This window comes from Mesoplodon mirus (assembly GCF_964341445.2).
Source record: "Mesoplodon mirus genome assembly, chromosome: 2".
Lineage (NCBI taxonomy): Eukaryota > Metazoa > Chordata > Mammalia > Artiodactyla > Ziphiidae > Mesoplodon > Mesoplodon mirus.
In genome coordinates, this window is record NC_138977.1 from 196,943,465 (window position 1) to 196,966,339 (window position 22,875).

The following is a 22,875-nucleotide window of genomic DNA, read 5'->3' on the forward strand; positions in this document are numbered from 1 at the left end:
CCTCTTCCTCTCTCTCTTTTTTTGGAGACAGCTACTGTTACATTTTGGGGGGAAAAGAGAGATTAATTATGTTTTAGAGAAAATTCTACATAATCAAGTGCTATAGATCTTCTTTGTATCCAGAATGCATCTTTCATGGAACTCATTACAACCTAGTTTATTTTAACTGATTTTTTTTTTTTTTTTTTTTTTTTTTTTTTTTTTTTTTTGCTGTACGCGGGCCTCTCACTGCTGTGGCCTCTCCCGTTGCGGAGCACAGGCTCCGGACACACAGGCTCCGCGGCCATGGCTCGCGGGCCCAGCCGCTCCGCGGCATGTGGGATCTTCCGGGATCGGGGCACGAACCCGTGTCCCCTGCATCGGCAGGCGGACTCTCAACCACTGCGCCACCAGGGAAGCCCCTATTTTAACTGATTTTAAGAGTAAAGGAATCAGATAGAAATCAACTTCATAGCAATTTCACACCTCCTTTGCTTTTACATTTTAGAAATTTAAAGAGAAGTTAAATATAGATGTAATTGAAGACTGTGAAGAAAAACAACTTGTCACAATTTTGGTAAGTGTTTTACTTCTATCCTTAATGCCTTTTAAATAAAATATAGTAGGACACTTGTTCTCATTTTTCAAGTTAGTGTTGAGTTTCCTCTTCTCTGGCACCTTTCAAAGCTGAAAAGGAAAGAGATTTCTTCTACAGAGTGATCTTCTGGGTCCTTGCTTTTCTTTCTGTTTGTCCCCTACAGTACAATCCACAAAGATAATTTAGAATCATAGTTAAACTAGATTACTGCATAAGGGAATGCAGGCACAGACTCTAGGGGTAGCATGGCCTGGTTTATTTTAATAGCTCTGGATTACAGCATGGCCACCCTGGAAGACACGGCAGAATTACAGTAGAAGGTAGATAGACCCTTAGAGGCGCCATTATCATCTGCCCTTGCTAGCTTCCCTTCTGGATCCTGGAGGAATTCAATTCTTTCCTATTGTTGCCATTGGGTCACCCCTATTATATCTAGTTGAAATAACTTCTCTTCTAGTCATTAAGCCTGTATTTTGTTGTGTCTACTGTTTAAACCCACCCAAACACATGTTCTACAATCAACTGTTAAACTCATCCAGTAAGTTTTTAATTTCAGAGATTATCTTTTTCAGTTCTAGAATGTATATTTAATTCTTTTTTTTAAAGATTCCGACTCTGTGCTAAAACTTTCCATCATTTAATATACTTTATCTCTCTATCTTCTTAAATTTATTCACCATAGTGACTTTGAATTCTCCATCTAGATACCTGAATCACCTATATGTCTGGTTCTACTGTCTATTTTTACTCTTGGGTTTTAGTCATTTGATCATTTTAAAGCATACTTCATAGTTTTTAAATTGAAAACCAGACACTGTGGATTAAGATTTGTAGGGGCTCTCGGTGATATTATCTTTCTGTTCAAAGGGTTAGATTTTCTTCTGGCAGGTGAAGGAGTTGGTTTTAGATTTTGTTAGGGGTGGTCCATTTCAGTTTTGCTCTTGCTACTAGGGTAGAGCCCTTATTTCTAGAGCGTGGCCCTTCTGGGATTCCAATTAAGAACCTGGGATTACCAAGGCCACTAGACCTTGAATTTCAGAGGCTTGAATACAATCTGCTCGAAATTGAAGTAATATCATGCTTATTTCCTTCCCTAACTACCTCATCCTGTTTTCCGCTGCCCCTTTCCAATCCATGACATGTGTTCTTCTTTCTGAACTAAGATGTACTGAATATCTCACCTTCCACATTCCCATTTTTATGGGCTCTGTCCTCCCATCCTGGCCCTTGGCTGTACCACCACAGAGCCAGTGGCCTGTGACCCCTTTTTGAGGGATCTGCTCCCACCTTTATGTCTTCATGTCACTTGAGGCTCTTCCTCCTTCTCTCACTCTCTTTGGCTTTACCTCTGAGCACTTTCCTCTCACACTTGGCCCAGAAGAAGACTCCTTCTCCTCATTTACCCCCAACAAAACTTATCTTCTTGTAAAACAAAGCTTTAATTGACATCCATGACATGTTGGAAATTTTCTAGGTGTCTATTTAGAGGAGGAAGGGTCTTATGATGGAGAAGCAATAAAATGGGCAAAGAACCAGTAGCTTTACAATAAAACGGCCTATTTTGAACGTAAAATGTGCTCTAAGCTCATCCCAAATCATTGCCGCATAAAACTTAACTCAAGAAACAAACATATTTCAGAGGGGTTCTCCGAAAGTATTGGCATAATTTCCAAGCTACATAAATATTTATGCATCTCCTCTTAACCATGATTTTCTGCAGGGATGCATTTTAACTCTCAGTTCAGGGAAGGTGTGGTCCTCTCTTATAGGTATAACAGCAGGTGCATGTTGCTGGGCTGGGAAGCACTGAGGTAGGAGTTCAGTGACTCGGGCAAAGGAAGTAGGGAAAGTCATCCTCCCATCTTCCCCTCTGCTTCCCAGGACATTTCAGTTCACTCGCGGATGCCCTGCAGCTCATGTTTACCAGACCATGGGAGATGAGGAGAGGGTGTCCCAGAGAAGTACCTCATTCCCTCCTCCTTCATTCAGTTTTGTTTTTTCATTCACTCAGTAATTACTGAGATGTCCTATGATACAAGGAACTGTTAAGCCTCGAGGGCAAAAGACAGTGTGGTCTGGTTTTTACCTGGTTCAAGAAGCCGCCTGTTTATTAGGGAGACAAAAAATACAAGCAGTGACACTGCCTTGAATGAATGGGTTCACAGGGCGTGAGCACCAAGGGCCCTGGGGAGGCTAAGGGCCTGATTCTACTCACAGAAGATGATAGACTGCGAGATGAGGCCATGGCATGGAGGCCTGCAGGGAAAGCAGGAATTGACTGGGCAGAGATTGACAATGGGGGCTTGGAGATGGCTGGAGGTGGGAAGGGGAAGCAGGACAGTGCAGACCAGGGCGTGGGGACACAGGAGACCGAAGACAGCTGGGTATGGCCGGAGCCCCAGTGAGCGGAAGAGGGGAGCAGCCCGTGAGGCCTGGCAGGGCGGCGGGACGAGACCGTGGCAGCCTGGCACACTGGGACCTGCGAAGGGACCTGATCAGATACCCAGGGGCTTCTTCCCGGAGCAGAGGGAGTGAGCCAGCCGGGAGGCAGCAGGTGGGTGGCGCCCTGTTATGGCACGTGGGGTGGCAGCAGCCCCCCCCCCCTCATTCCACCTCAGCTGTGGGTTCCTTCAGGGAGGGGAGACCAGCCTTTGGGGCCAGAGTTCCTACTTATCAGGCGAATCAAAAGCCTTTATTTCTATCAACCTCTCTGTATCACTGCTGTATGACTGCTGTTTTTCAAAACCTGTGATTGCCATATTGTACTATTGTTTTATGGGTTCACCCGTAACTGTAAATGGGGGCTGGGAGTCATAATTCTGAGAACTTCTTACTTTGTTTCCTGCTGAAATGCACATTTACACTTTAGTGTGACTGACCCGATAACGTGTTAAAAAGCATTTTCACGTTTGATCTTTACATAATACTCTGGGAACAGCAGGGCTGAGATGACCTCCAGCAGGGAGGTTCTGGGCATTGGGCACCCCCCACCGTACCCCGTAATTCTTTTCTTAGTCTGATTTTTTAAAAGATGTGCTTATTTTTTGTCTCTCCCCACGAGAATGTGTGTTTCAGGGGCAGTGACAATGTCTGCTTTCTTCATTGCTTTATCCATAATGCCTACAACACAGATAGGAACAAATAAATGTTTGTTGAATGAATACAAATGACTGCAGAAAAAGACCCCCTTTGGGCAAGGAATCTGGGAGGGTCTGGAGAGAGAGAAAGTGATGAGAAGGCTTTGGCAGAGGACACAGGAGGTCCTATGAGAAAGGAGTTTTGTGAAGTGTTACTAGGGGCCATGAGTTGAATCCCCTCTAATTTTCTTTGACACATGCAAATGAAATTGGCACTGCTTTTTCATTAAAACAACAAAGACAAAAATGTTACTCTTGTCATTCCCATTTCACAGATGAGAACATTGACGTATTGGGTAGCATCTTACGGAAAAACCCGAACGAACCTTTTGGCCAACCCAACAGCTAATACCAACCCAGAACTGAATACTAGTCTCCTGGCTCCAAGCCATAGCTTTGTAGGAGAGAGATCTCTGCCTAAAGTGACAATCTGAGAGTGGCCTTGAGGAGAAGGGGGCACAGGAGGACCAGGAAGTTCCCTGAAGAGAAGGGCAAGGGTTTGAGGGGCCAGCCCAGACTCGGGGGTTAGGGGAACAGAAACCATAATTGTACTTAAAAGAGCCATGCACCATTTGGTGTTGACATTTGTACAAATAGAGCATGAATCATCCTCTGGGAAACCTTGAACTTACTGAGGGACGTGATCTTAGCACAGTATTAAGGATTTATAATGGGCTCAGTAAAGACCCACTGAACTGAATTCCTCCTGCATGTCCAGCTGCTGGACCCACACAGCCCTCGCCTGCTTCTCTCCTCCCGTGGGACTGTCTCTGACCTGCCTTCTACCAGAGCAGCTGAATACACAGCCCTCCAGAGTCTCCCCTCCTTCAGTTCCCCCAGCCTGCCTGCAATTTCTCCCAGCCCTGGCACTGACTCTGTGCTCTGGGAATGTTCTAAGCTCTCACCTTTCACTGGTCTGTATTTTGTAACCATTTTAGTAAGTTAAGTTCCTTAAGGCCAAGATCCATATTTTTAACTCCCAAGCCATGTCAATATTCATGGGACTAATTCACTGTTTTTTCACCTAGTCCTAAATCCTGACAGGGGGGTGGGTTAAATGAGATGTCTGCAAGTGTACCAGTACACTGCGGGGCATTCATTCATTCATTCACTCAACAAACATTTACCAAGCACCTCCATAGGACAGGCCCTACAGGTTCTGAGATACGACAGCAAATAAAACAGACCAGATGCCATCCTTATGGAGCTCACAGACGAGTAGGAAAGCATCACTGAATAGGTAAAGATAATACGATAGAATCGAATTAAGCCATTGTTTACTGTTTACTGAATATTTCTGGAATGGAAAAAAGAAGTTGAGTATTGAAAATGGGTTAGGCTGCTGCAAGTAAACATTTTATCTTGCATCAAAGAAGGAAAATAGCCACTGGGGTCTGATTTAGAATTGAATGCCATCACTTAGAAAGCTTCTTAGTATAGCTGAGCCTCAGTTTCACCTTCTGGAAACTGAGGATCATTGTGTAGGTTTGTTGTGAGGATAATAAGGCGTAACCCAGTATCGGGCAGGTAGAGGCTCAGTGAATTGCACGTGGCATCCTTTTATTGTAATTTTGTTTTATGTCCAATGTTGGGTATAGGAGACTAAAAGGAAATAAATGAATGTAATCTGGAACACTTGGTCCTTGTTTCAACAGAAAGAGGACCTACCAGACCCACAGGCTGTAGACCTGTATGAATTCCACTTCAGCGACTTCCCCATCACAGAGCACGAACTGATTAAGTGTGGACTTCGGCTGTTTTTTGAAATAAATGTGGTGGAGAAATTCAAAGTACCTGTAGAGGTCAGATGGTATTTAATTTAAAATGCTGTGATTCTGTGGCTGTACTCCACGAAAATTTCCTGTGGTTCAGAAGATTCCCTGCAGTGTGGATTTTAAATTATCATTAACTTTGTCTATTTGTCCACTTAAACCCTGTAAACAAGGCCAACCTATCTTTTCAGATAAGGTTGTCACAGACCTTCTTACCTTTAGAATTCTACTCCAAAGTCTGAGTGGTGTTGTCTTCTTTGGTGGCAGGTTCTCACCAGATGGATGTACATGGTGAGGAAGGGGTACCGTGCCGTCACTTACCACAACTGGCGACACGGGTTCAATGTGGGGCAGACGATGTTCACTTTGCTGATGGTAGGTACAGAGCCCGTGAATCATCCTAAACCTGTGCATCTCCCTCCTGAGTGTGGTGAGAAATGGATACCGTCCATCACTTTAGATCAGTAATTTTGGAATTCATGGATACAGTCCCATAAACCCCCAACCCCCCTGGAGATGATGCCAGGTACGTGGGTATCTCTGGGCGTTTGGCTGAATTATCACTCTGATACTCATGTCCTTATATCCATAAAGGAAAATTCAGTTACCTGCTGGGTTTGTAACTGCCCAGAATGAGCTACAGTCCTCAAGAAATAAAGCCAGCTTGCTCTAAAAACACAGCAGACCCACTTCTCCATTGCAGGCCGGCCTCACTGCACATGCTGCGGAGGTGCATTAATCCAAGTAAATATATATGTCTATTTTTTTTAGACAGGAAGACTGAAGAAATACTACACAGATCTTGAAGCCTTTGCCATGCTTGCTGCTGCCTTCTGCCATGACATTGACCACAGAGGCACCAATAACTTGTATCAGATGAAGTAAGTGAACACATGCGGCCACATCAACGTGTTCTGGTGCCCCCGCCTTATTTGTAAACGCCTTCACTCCTTCTTTTTTCAACTTTGTTTCACAAAAGTATTGAATTCATACATTAAAGAGCATTGATCTTTGGCTTACACCTGTACACACCTGGGTAGCACCCCACCAGCTCAAGCTAGAGAACATTTCTTCCTGGGCTGACTACTCTCACGTCCCTGGTCCTTATACTTCCACCAACTGACCTTCAGCTGACCTTGCATCTTAACATCATCGCCATCTTCCTCTCTTGCCCAAGAAAGGAAGTGCAATTATAAGGGTACAGGCCCTCAGCTTAGACAGATTTGGATTTATTGGGTTCACAAGTTATTTGAACTTTCTAAGCTTTGAGTTCCTCATCGGGAAAATAAGGATTATAGTAACAGTACCTAACACTTAAGGTCGTTGTAAAGATTAAATGAGACTATGCATATAAGGCACTCAGCTCATGGTTGGCTCTTGGCAGTTAATAATTATTAAGTATTATTATTATTACTGTTATTGTGTCATTGGCACTTTTCAAAATTCATCAGCAATGCCATAGCCAGCCTAACTCCTTGATAGTGACATTTAAGAAGCTCTATCTGACTTGGCCACACTGTATCTTCATCTGTGACACATGACCTACCCCTCTCCAGAGGCACCAGAGGGAGTGAGACAATTTAGAGAGAATGAGCTTTGGAGTCTGGTTTTATGGGATCCAGATACTTCCCAGTTGAGGAATCTTGGGCAAATCATTTAATCTATTTGAGATTCTGTTTCTCAACTGCAAAATGTGTATAATATTGACATCTTAAAGACTGCTGTGAGAATCACATGAAATTGTATATGTGAAACATAGTAGATGCTGAAGAAATTTACTCAGTGAATGAAATGCACCTTGTGAGCAGTGACTTTTCACCTTCAGCAATTCTACCAATCAGGCTTTGCCTTGAAAAGGGAATCTCCATTCTGGGTTCCGGGTAAGCAACGTCTTCGTCTTGAGAGTTCCAGCCCTTTATTTTTTTTTTAACTTTTTATTTTATATTGGAGTATAGTTGATTAATAATGTTGTGATAGTTTCAGGTGTACAGCAAAGTGGTTCAGTTATACATATACATGTATCGATTCTTACCTGTGTCCCGCTGTAGTGGAAGCGTGGAATCCTAACCACTGGACCACCAGGGAAGTCCCAGTTATCCATTTTAAATATAGCAGTGTGTACATGTCAATCCCAAACTCCCTAACTATCCCTTCCCCCCACCCTTCCCCCCTGGTAACCATAAGTTCATTCTCTAAGTCTGTGAGTCTGTTTCTGTTTTGTAAATAAGTTCATTTGTATCATTTCTTTTTCGATTCTGCATATAAGCGATATCATACGATATTCTCTTTCTCCGTCTGACTTACTTCACTCAGTGTGACAATCTCTAGGTCCACCCCTGCTGCTGCAAATGGCATTATTTCATTCTTTTTCATGGCTGAGTAGTATTCCATTGTATATATGTACCACACTGAGCACTTCTTGTGTGCTAGAGATCAGGCTGAGAACTTGATACCCATGGCCTCTTTTAATCCTCACAGCCCTCCCATGTGGGAGGTACTATTATCCGCCTCAAAGCAGTCAAATCTAACTTGCCTTAGATTAAAAGAAATAGCCAAATTGGATGTGGCATCCCGTCTCCAGGATTGCAGAAAGGATGAGGCCACATCCCAGACTTCTGCTTTGGCCTGGCTTTGGGAGTCTACGTGGGTCCTTCTGTTTATCAGCGATGGGCATGCTGACCTTCTTCCATTTCTCTCTGTGAACTGGACAGCAAGAACATGTGGTGATGGAAGGACTGGGACCTACGTGCGGGGTTCCTGACTGCAGGCGCCTTAGCACAGGTGTAATGGTTTTGGCAGCTCCACTAAGCTGCTGTGATCAAGTGTCTTTTTGCACCCTGTCCTCCATAATGATTCTTGATGAATCTCCTTATGTGCCCTTACTGTGCTGGGGGAATTGCTCAGGAGTCCACAAAGATCTGGAGACATTACACTGGTAAATACAGTTAACAGAAGATTGAATAAGACTGAATTATTCTCATATTGGTGGTACCGATCAGGCTACTGTGCAGTGTTAGCTGAAGCTGTTGGGACACAGCTTCCTGGCTTGACCTTGTGCCCTTGGTTTGATTTCTTGTCTCCAAAATGTCTAAGCCCCTGGCTTCTGGTTTTCATCCTTATGTCCCAGCTTTAGACTATGCCCTCTGGCAATGCCCTAGAAACCTTGCCATTTTCAAATTTTTATTATTCCCTTGAGTTCTTTTGTTCTCTTTGTTCACTTTTCTGGCCATTTTGTTTTCTGCTTCATTCTTTCATAGGTTCATAGATTTCTTTGTTCCTTTTATCCCCCTTTTCTTGGTTAGTTTTTCAATTCTCTCATCTTTCAGTCTCCTTTACTCACCTCCATTTTGTGTCTGAAGAGATGTGGTTATCAGCAAAAAATTTGAGGAATTTTAGCATTTATCTCATCCTCCCCCGCCCCACATTCAACGCAGGCCTCTTCCCTACTGTATTTCTTCCTGAGTTCTCTAGTCTACATTCCATTATTTTTTATAATGGCTCACAAGGGACTCATATTTTTGGATGATTCTAATGGCTGAATGTTCTTCATGATATCAAATTGAAATTGGTCTCCTTATAACTTCTGTTAGTCCTAGTTCAAGTCTCTGAAGCTATTAGAATATGTATAATTTCTCATCCACAGACTATTCCTTCGTATATTAAAGAGAATTATTATTTTCCCCTCCTCTTTTCCTTGTTGAATATACCTGGTTGAACTTTTGTTTTAATCATTTCTCATATAATATTTTCTATACATATAATTTTATCTGTTATTCTTCTGTGAGCCCACTCCAGTGTTTTTATGTCATTCCTTAAATGTGGGTCTTGGGGTTTGACATAATAATCCAAACATGATCTGAAATACTTTATATTTAATCCTAATTAAATTTCATCTTCTTAATTTGGTTCTTTTTTTAAAGTTGAAGTTTAGTTGATTTACAGTGTTGTGTTAGTTTCCGGTGTACAGCAAAGTGATTCAGTTATATATATATACATATATATGTATATATATATAATCTATCTTTTTCAGATTCTTTTCCATTAAAGGTTATTATAAGATATTGAATATAGTTCCCTGTGCTATACAGTAGGTCCTTGATGTTTATCTGTTTTATATATGGTGGTGTGTGTGTGTTAATACCAAACTCCTAATTTATCCCTCCCTCCCTCTTTCCCCTTTGGTAAACTAAGTTTGTTTTCTATGTCTGTGAGTCTATTTCTGTTTTGTAAATAAGTTCATTTGTATGATTTTTTTGAGATTCCACATATAAGTGATATCATATAATATTTGTCTTTGACTTACTTCACTTAATATGATAATCTCTAGGTCCATCCATGTTGCTGCAAATAGCATTATTTCATTCTTTTATATGGCTGAGTAATATTCCACCATATATATATATATATACACACACATATATACATATATATATACACACATATACATATACATATATATATATATCTCCCACACTTTCTGTATGATATATATACTATATATATATATATATATATATATATATATATATATACCATATCTTCTGTATCTGTTCATCTGTTGATGGACATTTAGTTTGCTTCCTTGTCCTGGCTATTGTAAATAGTGCTGCTGTGAACATTGGGGTGCATGTATCTTTCTGAATTAGAGTTTTCGTCTTTTCCTGATATATGCCCAGGAGTGGTATTGCTGAATCACATAGTAACTCTATTTTTAGTTTTATAAGGAACCTCCATACTGTTTTCCATAGTGCCTGCACCAACTTACATTCCCACCAACACTGCAGGAGGGTTTGCTTTTCTCCACACCCTCTCCAGCATTTATTATTTGTAGATTTTTTTAATGATGGCCATTCTGACTGGTGTGAGGTGATACCTCATTGTAGTTTTGATTTGCATTTCTCTAATAATTAGCAATGTTGAGCATCTTTTCATGTGCCTGTTGGCCATCTGTATGTTTTCTTTGGAGAAATGTCTATTTAGGTCTTCTGTCCATTTTTTGATTGGGTCATTAGTTTGTTTTTTTATATTGAGCTGTATGAGCTGTTTGTATATTTTGGAAATTAATCGCTTGGCGGTCACATTGTTTGCAAATATTTTCTCCCATTCCGTAGGTTGTCTTTTCACTTCACTTATGGTTTCCTTTGCTGTGTTAATCTGATTCTTTATTCCACTCTTAATTGAAATTGCCTTTTAAAGCAGTCTGTCAGCCAATGGATTAGATATTTTTTCCAGCTTTTTTATCATCTGAAAATTAGATAGTCATGATTTCCATCAATATTCATTCAAGTCATTGATAAAACTGTGCATCAGGACAAAACCAGGGCAGAGTTCTGAGACTTGGGGCTAGAAACCTATCCCCGGGGAAGACAGTTAATTAAGCAGCACTCACTGGGTGGTGCTGTTCAGTATTTGTCCACACTCAATATTCCAACTCATACAGAACACATCTTGAAGCTTCTTCTCAGCTGTCTTGCTGAAATCCAGACACACACTCTTTCTGGCCCTCCTCTCTCACAAACCATATCACAAAAGTGTTCATAACATCAATTCAGCATCATTTTCTCTTTCTAAACCTTCTCTGGAATTTCCTAGTAGTTATTCTGTAAGTGCTTACAAACTCTGAAGCAGTTTAAACTGTTTCATAGATTAACGTTCTGTCATCTACAGATTATACCATTTTCTACTTCTTAAATTTTAGGGTAAAATTTACTTGTATCCAGTCTTCAATCATCTTTACCACCGCAAAATTTCCCAGAATATGCTGACAATAGTCGCCCACACCCACCCCACATCTTCAGATTCCTTCAGGAAGTTGGGATGTTACTCAACTGGGTTAACAGATGTGTGTGTGTATAAAATAACTTTTTCTTTTTTTTTTTTACTAAACCATTTGTGAGATAGTTGCAGGCCTCATGCATGACATTTCACCCGAAGATATTTCAGCACGTATTTCCTGAGAACGTGGAGGACATTTGTTTATATAAACACAGTATAATGATCGCTCTCAAGAAATTTAACATTGGTACAATACTGTTATCTAATATAGAATGTTTATTCCAATTTCACTATAATGTCCTTTATAACTATCGTTTCTTCTCTGTTTTGGGCCCAATCAAGGCTCACACATTGCATTTAGTCGTCAAATATCTTGAATATCCTTTAATCTAGAATTGTTCCTTAACCTTTTTGGATCTTTCAGAATGTTGACATTTTTGAAGAGTCTAGACCAGTTGTTTTGCATAATATCCCTCAATTTGGATTTGTCCAGTTGTTTTCTGATTACTAGATTCAGGGTAAACATTTTTGGTGGGAATTCTACGTAGGTGATGTTGTGTCCTTCTCAGTGCATTGCATCAGGAGGCTCATGATATCAATTTGTTCCATTAACTACAAGGTTAATTTAAACTATTTATGAGTAATATTCAGCAGATCTCTTTACGCAAAGGTACATTTTCTCCTTTGTATTAATACATAATCTGTGAGGTGTTATTTTGAGACTGGTTGAATATCTAGCTCCCCAGTAACCTTTCTTGAGTAATGTTTTTAAACCTAAAGGAACTAAGATACCACTCATTTCTAACTGAAATTGAGCTTTTTTAATTTGTTTAAATCTCCAGTGCTGACACAGTATAGGTATTTGAATATGTATTAAAATTATGATCAATTATAGTATGGATCAGACATAGTCTGATTGTTCCCTAACTAGAATACTTGGTTTACCAGACCTGTTAGTGACCTGTTAATGACTCTTCTCTTCCCTAAAGTTCTGTTCTTTCTGAAATTAAATGAAACTCTACTAAGACTGCCACCCATATTTCCAGTTTCTCCCTTCCTTAAAATTATTTATTCCATATTTCTGTAACAAAGTCTTCATATTATCTATTAGACCTTTCACCTCGGCTTCTCTCCATCTTTTCTTTTCACCATTTTATTTTCTTTTTTTAAAAAATATTTATTTTATATTGGAGTATAGGTGATTTACAATGTTGTGTTAGTTTCAGGTGTACAGCAAAGTGATTCAGTTATACATATACATGTATCTGTTCTTTTTCAAGTTTTTTTCCCATTTAGGTTATTATAGAATATTGAACAGAGCTCCCTGTGCACATCTTTTTATTTTCAATGTTGCTTCCCCTTCCTTGAACAGGAAGCATTGTAGAAAGACAGGGTACCAAAGACCCCACTTTACATAAAGCTGTGACCTCACCACTAACAAATGGGAAATTTAAATTTATGTCACTGTCTTAAAGGAGAAGAGAAATGTTACTTTATCATCATTTTCATTTTGGTTCCTGGAAATTCTTAATATACACTTTCTGTGCAAATAAACTATGGGCTTCAACAAGTTTGCTACATGTTCTATAAGTCATAGTCACCTCCATAAGCTCCAGGGAAGTTAACAATTTTAGATGCAGGGAGTGAACCAAACTTCGTAGTTTAAACAAGTCAATCATTTTACACATTTAACAAATTAGGGTTGTTTTTTTTTTAAAGGACTTTTTAAAAAGAGCATATTCTCCTGTTCTAAATCTAAAAATTCTTTTCCAGTATGTTACTTCCAACTGTTTCACAGGCATTAGGGGAGAGGGAAGAAATGAAAAAAATCCTCAGATTGTAAAGATTCTGCATCATGTAACCTTATGTGTAATGTTTAAATAGCTAAAATTATCCTTTTCCTCCTAGATCCACATCTCCATTAGCGAGGCTTCATGGATCGTCCATCTTGGAGAGGCACCACCTGGAGTACAGTAAGACTCTCCTGCAGGATGAGGTACGTGGGTCTCTCTCTCTAGGGCAACTCACAAGCTCTGGATCAAAGCACTAACCCACAGAAAATGCTTAGAAGGAGGATGGCCTTGAGTTCTGGTGGTTGACAGTATATACCCTTATTGAAGTCAATTGATAGAAATTGCTATATTGCAATAGTTTTTGAACAGCCAAGTTGGAAGTAGCTGAGATAGAGGAGAAAAGAGCCATGGAAAGTCACAGCATCTCTGTGGGTTCGTGAAGAAAGAAGAAAAAGCTTAAGGTGGATGTGAGAGGGCTCTATGTACCCTGGGTATGTATGACTGTAAAGAGAAAAGGAGGCTACACAGCCACTGCTTTTCTGATTCATGTGGTATGCACTGTAAGGCACTGTCTGTATCTTTGAGAAAGTCAAGCTTTGGTAGTTGGGGGGTAGGCATGAAATCAGGCTGTAAGACAGATCGGACAACTGCCATCAGAGGCACTGAGTGAATCTCCCAAGAGTTCCAGAGGGAGGTGTCACATTCAGGAGTGGGCAGGACATAGGGGAGAAGAGGGGCGGGATCAGGAAGCTTTTCACAGGAAGTGGCTTAAGCTTGGTCTTGAATTCACTTTGATTTATGCAATATCATGTACTACTAACCTTCTGTAGAAGGCAGTCATTATTCTTTTTACTGATTTTATTTGAGGGGTATATAGGCTTGTGAGAAAGGTGGTGAATATAATCTAGTTATACTTTAAAAAATATATATATATCTTGAGAAAATTCTAACCCAGAATGAATCATTAGTAGATGGAGGGGAATACTGTTTTGTCTTGACAGAGAAACTGTCTAGAATCATACGAGTTCATTAGGATAAATAAGCCCTCGGGAGAGAGGAGCTTTTTTCAGTTTCAATAATAATCTTTTTTTAGGCTCAGGGGACGTGGGGGTATATGGAAATATGTCCAAGTTTAGAAAGATAACACTACATTCTTCTATATAATCAAAAGCCAAGTGGGAAAACTTGTAAGACAGGGCAACCAGGCAGAAAAGTGGAAAAACAAAACAAACACATGATTTAAATGTTTTTAACAGCCTGTGATTGCAGGCTGCATCCAGACAGGGGGACACAGACCATTCGCGTCAGAATGATCGATTTCACAGGGCAGAGGTGGGCAGGCTTTTAAAAACACATCCTGGGCTTCATCTCGCACTTACCAGGCTCCCTGGGGATTGGACCCAGGAATCTGCATTTTTAATAAGAATTTTCATAATTCTCATGTGTAGCCAGGACCTGTCCCTGCGGTAGTATCATAAAAAAGATGATAATATCTGTCCTATGAGAATTAGAAAGAGTAGAATTGAAAGTAGTTCAGGAAGATAAGAGTAAATTGTTATTATCCAATTTGTTATGAGTCTTTGTTTTACTGGTTGGGACAGTCTTGTATTTTTGAGTAAGAATTTTCCATTCATCCCACTGATTACGTATACCACAGGCAGGTAGTATCAAAAATAATTTATTTAATTTTACATTTACCTACTAACACAAAATATATTTTTAAACCTTTACAGCCAAATGTTTAAGTGCTTAACTTTGGAAGGCTCCTAGTAGCACATATGTTTTTCCTTTCTGGGATTTGAGAGTTTTTAATAGAGTTGTTGTTTTCCATCTTAATTTTTTTAATGTTATTTACTCTGCAGTCTGAACTGGTTTTGATGGCTATATAAAGGCTTATTATTCTTTCTAAAAAGGAATATTGCATCTTAGTAATCTGTACCACCTTGGCGAGGACCTGTCTACAGTGCTATTCGACCTGCTAATTGCAGACTTTTAAGGGTTGTAAATAGAGTCGCTAGGCAATAAATGCAATCACAGAACATTTTATGAGCAGGCAAATTGAATGCTGAAAAAAATGAAATTTTAACCATCAGATATTCTTTTTTGAGACAACACAGTTGTCTCAGTACATTTTTTTGAGAGACAATACAGTTCTTTTATTTATTTATTGTATAAAGAAAATATTTACACTAAAAACTAATTTTTTTACATAAGGGAAATCCTTATGATTTATCTAGCAATTTTGTCATATTGTGGACGTTACTCGTTTTGTATATTATCAGGCTTTGAACTAAAATATCTTTATGTTCCAGTAGAGTTGGATTCCCTGCTTTGAGGACAGAACCATCTGTATTCTAAACTAGTCAGAAATCCACCCTTTAACCTAATGAATAGGTGGAAAAGTCTTGTTAGCCAAATTTGTCAGAATAGAAACTTTAATACTACAATGTACTGTCGGAATGACAAAATGCATTGCTCAGCATAAATAACAACACTTTTATTATTCAAAACACTTCACGAACTTTATTTCTGCTTTTTCACACTGACCTTGTATTATACAAAGAAGAAATGAAGAAGTTAAATATCTTGTGTATGGTCACCAGCAAACCACAAACATGTTGGCAGTCTTCTCTTATGGGTGTCGCATGTACCACATTGAAGACTAGAACTCATCTCCCCTGAGTGCCCTCATCAGGATGAATTGGAGCCATTTCTGTTTTGGTGTGCTACGCAGAACTTATATCTTATTGCCATTTTCATGGCACTAGGAGAACAAAAATGGCCTGTTATTGGTAGAGGGGGAGCAACGTTAGACTCTTTCTGTGGGCAGGTGAAACCAGCTGAGCAGATGGGGGCCCAGCTGGAGTGGGGCTGGGACAGAGGCCTCCTCTCTTGTTCTGTGCACCTGTCTCTACATCACGTGTCCAGCACAATTCCCCGGAAGAACAAATGGAATATTATAGACTTATCTATATTTTAAATTAATGACAATAGTTGTAAAAATTACACATGCCCACTATAAAGATTCAAGCAATAGGAAACATTCCAGAGATAAATATTTAAAAAATCACTTTAAATCCTATCACTCAGAAATAGACATTTCATTAACATTTAATGAACTTCATTGTAGCCCTCTGTGAATATATAAAGGGAGAAGGACAGAAACAATTTTAGAAAAATGGGATCTTACTATCGAAGCTATTTTTTTGGTTAGAGTTTTTATTTAAATTTATTGAAGTGTAATGTATGTACAATAAGTGGCATCCCTTTAATGTGTTTTTCATAAAAATTCTATGAATTCTATTCATACACCTGGGAACGACCACACTCAAGATACAGAACACTTCTGTCGTCCCAAAGGATTCCTCTTGCCCCCAGGCAGTCGATGCCTCTCTCCCCTCCCAGCCCGAAGCAACCATTGAAATGTTTTTAGTCATTATAGTTTAAATCTTCTAGATTTTTATATAAATGAAATCATGCAATAATTACTCTTTTGTGCTGGGTTCTTTCATACAAAATAATAATTTTGTGATTTGTTCATGTTGAATGAATGAACCAGCAGTGATTCATTCCTTTTCATTGCTGAGTGGTAGTCCATTTATTTTAAATGAAAATTTTAATTCTACTTGAATTTAACAGAAGAAACTTTTTTTTTAATGGAAAGAATTACAGAACTTCAGAGAACTGTGTTCTTATCACAAGAGATATTGGTTCTTAAAGAGAACCCTAAAATCAATAACCAGTGATTACGGGAAAGTGTGAAAAACTATAACGAGCGTTTAGATGTTTGATTTTAGACCATACGTGTTAACTTTACATCATCCATGAACTCCCTGCTATGAAACGTGAAACAATTAGAACACTTATACTGCTTCCAGCATCTCCACCTCTGTTTTGTAAGGTATTTATTATCATTAAAAGTATTTTTTTTACTGTTATCAGTAGTTATAAAATTCATTTTGCTCTATAATTTCCACAATGGTCTATTTTTTTTAAGCCAGAGCATTTATTGCATGACAAATGGTTGAAATCCCTAAGCTGAACTGGATCCTACCCCAGTGGCTCTCTTGGGTTAGGTGTTGTTCTCCCCAGAATCCATGCCTGAACCTTCAGTATACAATCTGTAGGTGCTTCACTTGCCCGGCCCCAGTGGTGTTCTGTCCTCAGCCTAGGCACTCCAGGCACACTTCCTCTTCTGCCTGCTAGGGCAGCCACATTTGTCACAGGTGTGCTTCTGAAGGTGGGAGGCCTTAGAGCCACAGTGTGCGTCTCATTGTGATACTTTCCAAATGACAGTGTTCCCTTTGTCATCTCTTTTCTGTGTCCAAGACCAAAGAGGCACAATTGTTTATTCCTAATTCTACTTTTAAATGGGCCTGATACTTAACCTCAGTCTTTCTACCATGGCTTGTCCATTCCTGTGTATTTTATTTTATCTTGATTAGCTCGATTTGTGTTATTTGGTAGTTTCTCCCAGAGAGTCTAAGCTAAGTACATGCTTAAGGTCTGTTTGTTACATTTAGTTTTGAAAGTCAGTTTGGCAGAATATAAAGGTCTTGGGTCACTTTCTTTTTCTCAGAAATTGTAGGAAATTGCTCCAATGTCTTTCGGCATTGAAGCATTGCCCTGAGAGGTATAAATGGCCAATCTGATTTTCTCCCTCTCATGTGACTTGATTTTTCTGCATAGATACTCATATGATTCTTTTTTGTTTGTTTTTTTATACTGCAGGTTCTTATTAGTCATCAATTTTATATACATCAGTGTATACATGTCAATCCCAATCACCCAATTCAGCACACCACCATCCCCACCCCACAGTTTTCCCCCCTTCATGTCCACACGTTTGTTCTCTATATCTGTGTCTCAACTTCTGCCCTGCAAACCGGTTCATCTGTACCATTTTTCTAGGTTCCACATACATGCGTTAATATACGATATATGTTTTTCTCTTTCTGACTTACCTCACTCTGTATGACAGTCTTTAGATCCATCCACGTCTCAACAAATGACTCAATTTCGTTCCTTTTTATGGCTAATATTCCATTGTATATATATATATGTACCACAACTTCTTCATCCATTCGTCTGTCGATGGGCATTTAGGTTGCTTCTATGACCTGGCTATTGTAAATAGTGCTGCAATGAACATTGGGGTGCATGTGTCTTTTTGAATTATGTTTTTTTCTGGGTATATGCCCAGTAGTGGGATTGCTGGATCATATGGTAATTCTATTTTTAGGTTTTTAAGGAACCTCCATACTGTTCTCCATAGTGGATGTATCAATTTACATTCCCACCAACAGTGCAAGAGAGTTCCCTTTTCTCCACATCCTCTCCAGCATTTGTTGTTTGTGGATTTTCTGATGATGCCTATTCTAACTGGTGTGAGGTGATACCCCATTGTAGTTTTGATTTGCATTTCTCTAATAATTAGTGATGTTGAGCAGCTTTTCATGTGCTTCTTGGCCATCTGTAAGTCTTCTTTGGAGAAATGTCTATTTAAGTCTTCTGCCCAGTTTTGGATTGCATTGTTTGTTTCTTTAATATTGAGCTGCATGAGCTGTTTATATATTTTGGAGATTAATCCTTTGTCTGTTGATTTGTTTGCAAATATTTTCTCCCCTTCTGAGGGTTGTCTTTTCGTCTTGTTTATGGTTTCCTTTGCTGTGCAAGTTTTGAAGTTTCATTAGGTCCCATTTGTTTATTTTTGTTTTTATTTCCATTGCTTTAGGAAGTGGATCAAAAAAGATCTTGCTGTGATTTATGTCAAAGAGTGTTCTTCCTATGTTTTCCTCTTAAGAGTTTTATAGTGTCCGGTCTTACATTTAGGTCTCGAATCCATTTTGAGTTTATTTTTGTGTATGGTGTTAGGGAGTGTTCTAATTTCATTCCTTTACATGTAGCTGTCCAATTTTCCCAGCACCACTTACTGAAGAGGCTGTTTTTGTTTCATTGTATATCTTTTCATATGATTCTTAATTCTTCATATTTTAGTAACTTTGTCTGAATGTCTGGGTATTGACCATTCTGCATCTATTTTTCCTTGTCATGGGTTATACTTATGATCCATAGAATTCTTTTTTTTTTAATTTCAGGGAAGTTTTTTATTTTCATTGTATCTTTGAACATTTTTCTAATACACTGGGAATACCAATTATCTATATATTGAGTCTTCTTGCCATTTATTTCTATTATGTTCTTTATATATATATATATTTAAAATATTTATTTATTTATGGCTGCATCAGGTCTTAGTTTCGGCACATGGGACCTTTCGTTGCGGCACGTGGGCTCTTAGTTGCATCGCATGGCCTTCTAGTTGTGGTGCACAGGCTCAGTAGTTGTGGTGCGAGGGCTCAGTAGTTGTGGTGTATGGGCTTAGTTGCCCCACGGCATGTGGGATCTTAGTTCCCCAACTAGGAATTGAACCCGCATCCCCTTCATAGGAAGGCGGATTCTTAACCACTGGACCACCAGGGAGGTGCCTGTGTATTTTCATAGATTTATTCTTTTCCATTTTAATTTCCTCAAGACTGTGGACTGTGTCCCTTGCTGCAGTTCCGTTGCTTATTCTATGAGTACAGCTTTAAGGTAGATTTCATCAATTATATTGCTTTTATGTTCAATTCCATTTTTTTCATTCTACTGCTAGTTCTGCTAGTTCACGTTTTTACTGTTGCCTTACAGTCTCCTCTTTAAGTTCTTACGGTTTTGAAACTATGGATATTACTGGTGTGAATTTTTCATGTTCCACTGGGTATTTCCTTTGATATATTTTTCATTTGCTTTTTGTGTTCCTTTCTTCCGTTGTTATTTTCTTAGTTTGGTGTGTGTGTGTGTGTGTACACTACATTTATGTACACAGTCAACTACTGAAAGACATTTATGTGATTTCTGATTCAGGGTTGTTACGTATGGTGTTCTGTGACTCTCTAGTACATGTCTTTTTGTGAATACACGTGTGCATTTCTGTTTGGTATGTATCTAGAAATAGAGTTGCTTGACCAAAGGATGAGCGTATGTTCAACTTTGGTGAATGCTGACAAGCAGTTTTCCAAAATGGTTGTACTAATATATGTTCTTACCAACAGTTCCAGTGGCTCTCCATCCTCTCCAACACTTTGTACTTTCCATCTTTCTCATTTTAGTCACTCTGATGGGAATGTAGTGACATTGCACTGAATTTAATTTGTGTCAAATTAAATAGCATTGATTAACATGAACTACAGTTTATGTTTATTGACCTTTTGAAATTCTCTGTTTTGGGGATGCTTTGTTCTCAACTTGATTTGTAGGAATTCTTTATTCTGGCTTATGTATCTTTTGTGAGAAATCTGTATTGCAAATATTTCCTCCCTTTCTGTGAATTGCCTTTTTACTCTTAATGTTGGATTCGGATGAATAGAAGTTCTTAATTTTAATGTCCATTTGATCAATTTTTTAAAGATTAGCTGTTTTTTCTCATCTTAAAAATCTTTGACTATTCAAGGTAATGAAGATATTTTTCTCTATAACTGGTATTGTTCTACCTTTCTCATTTAGATCCACAATCTTTTTACAACTTACTTTTTTTTAAAATAAATAAATTTATTTATTTTTGGCTGCGTTGGGTCTTCATTGCTGTGTGCGGGCTTTCTCTAGTTGCAACCAGAAGGGGCTACTGTTTGTTGTGGTGTGCAGTCTTCTCATTGTGGCAGCTTCTCATGTTGTGGAGCACGGGCTCTAGCCGCACGGGCTTCAGTAGTTGTGGCTCACAGGTTCCAGAGCACAGGCTCAGTAGCTGTGATGCACGGGCTCAGCTGCTCCACAGCATGTGGGATCTTCCCGGACCAGGGCTCGAATCCATGTCCCCTGCATTGGTAGGCGGATTCTTAACCACTGCGCCACGAGGGAAGTCCACAACTTATATTTATATGTGGTTTGATGTAGAGATCAATATACATTTTTCTGTCTAGGTGGAAATCCAGATGACCCGGCACCATTTATTAAAAAGGCCACCCTTGGCTTCCCTGGTGGCGCAGTGGTTGAGAGTCCGCCTGCCGATGATGCAGGGGACATGGGTTCATGCCCCAGTCCGGGAAGATCCCACATGCCGTGGAGCGGCTGGGCCCATGAGCCATGGCCGCTGAGCCTGCGCATCCGGAGCCCGTGCTCCGCAACAGGAGAGGCCACAACAGTGAGAGGCCCACGTACCACAAAAAAAAAAAAAAAAAAGGCCACCCTTTTCTCACTTCACTTCAGTGAGACCTTCTGTCATAAATCAGGTAACTGATTATAAAATAAGGTGGACTGCTTCCGTACTATCTATTCTGTTCCACTGATCAGTTTCTCCTTTGTCAATATCATACCATCTTAACTACTATATATAATAAATCTTAATTTCTTTCAGTGTAAATTCTCCAGCTTTGTTCTACTTCAAGTCTGCCTTGGCTTTTATTAAGCCTTTGTATTTTCATTTGAATTTTAAAATCAGTTTGTCAATTTACATACACATATGCACAAACCTGTTGGTATTCTGGCTGCAATTGCATTGAGTCCATAGATTTTGTGTTCTTGTGGTCTTTATGCAGAGGTTTTATGCAGTCGTTCTGAAAACGACTCATTCCTTAATGGAATGTGCTATCTGCTGAGGAATCCTGTGAGGAAGGGCAGAAATGCACTGAGGACAGCCTCAGCTTCCTATTTATTGTCTCAAACACTGCCTCACCGATTCTATTTCTTTGGTCTGGGGCACACACCTCTTTAATATGGGCTTTCCAGAAGTTGGGAAGGCTCATGTTAAGCAAAGCCCTTGAAGCTACAGGCTCTGTGTTAGGATCCGGCCATTGATGCCAAACTTCCTGCCATCCCTTCTTGTTACCCAGGGCATTCTCTTTGGCACAGACGACTAATAGGAGTCAGTGCAGATATATGTCAGCATAGCTTTCCCATCAATTCCTCTTCTGCTGCTGCTCTGTGTTGTCAAACTGGATTTTTGAGGGACATCCTTCCTTCTTTTGTGTGCTGTCCACATCCTAAGACCTCTTGCTCTGATTAAAAGATCACTGGCTCTGCCTTTGCTTACTCAAAAAAACCCTGCGTGCATGTATATATGTTTAATCCTCAACTTGTTCCAAAATGTTTTTAATGGAGTGTCCAAAAATTAATATAACATTAAAGAAAAAAAATGAGGGCTAATGGCAATATAAAAATAAGATGAAGTATGGTGAAGGCCCAAAATGTATATGGTGAAAAGTATAAACATTTATTAGACATGGGCCACAGATTTGGTCAAGAGCTTTCTAGCAACTAATACAAAACAGAAACAGGATCTTTTATGTGAATCTATATCCATAGCTGAAAAAGAAACCACTTAGAAGCTCTTCTTTTAAGAACCTTATCTGTGAGAGAAGGAAAAGAGAAAATAGAATATTAAGAAAGGGTTTTTCAATTAGAGGCCTGTACAGTGTTTTTATTTTTTATTTTTTATTTTTATTTATTTATTTATGGCTGTGTTGGCTCTTCGTTTCTGTGTGAGGGCTTTCTCCAGTTGCGGCAAGCGGGGGCCACTCCTCATCGCGGCGCACGGGCCTCTCACTATCGCGGCCTCTCGTTGCGGAGCACAGGCTCCAGACGCGCAGGCTCAGTATTTGTGGCTCACGGGGCTAGTTGCTCCGCGACATGTGGGATCCTCCCAGATCAGGGCTCGAACCCCTGTCCCCTGCATTGGCAGGCAGACTCTCAACCACTGCGCCACCAGGGAAGCCCCTGTACAGTGTTTTTAGATGAAAGTGAAAATGAGTGAGAAGAAAAAGAGTGAAAATAAGGAATATTGTGCT

The 22,875-nt window shown here is 39.5% G+C and overlaps 1 protein-coding gene across 1 annotated transcript in view; it reads left to right on the forward strand.

Annotated features, from left to right (window-relative positions):
- The window catches only part of PDE6C (phosphodiesterase 6C), a gene marked incomplete at its 5' end in the record, with an annotated part of 59,336 nt that overhangs the window by 26,027 nt on the left and 10,434 nt on the right, over positions 1–22,875 (forward strand). Inside the window, 5 exon segments of the mRNA XM_082644102.1 lie at positions 488–556; positions 5,370–5,516; positions 5,754–5,861; positions 6,258–6,367; positions 13,170–13,257. Of these exon segments, the coding sequence (XP_082500228.1) occupies positions 488–556; positions 5,370–5,516; positions 5,754–5,861; positions 6,258–6,367; positions 13,170–13,257 (522 nt within the window).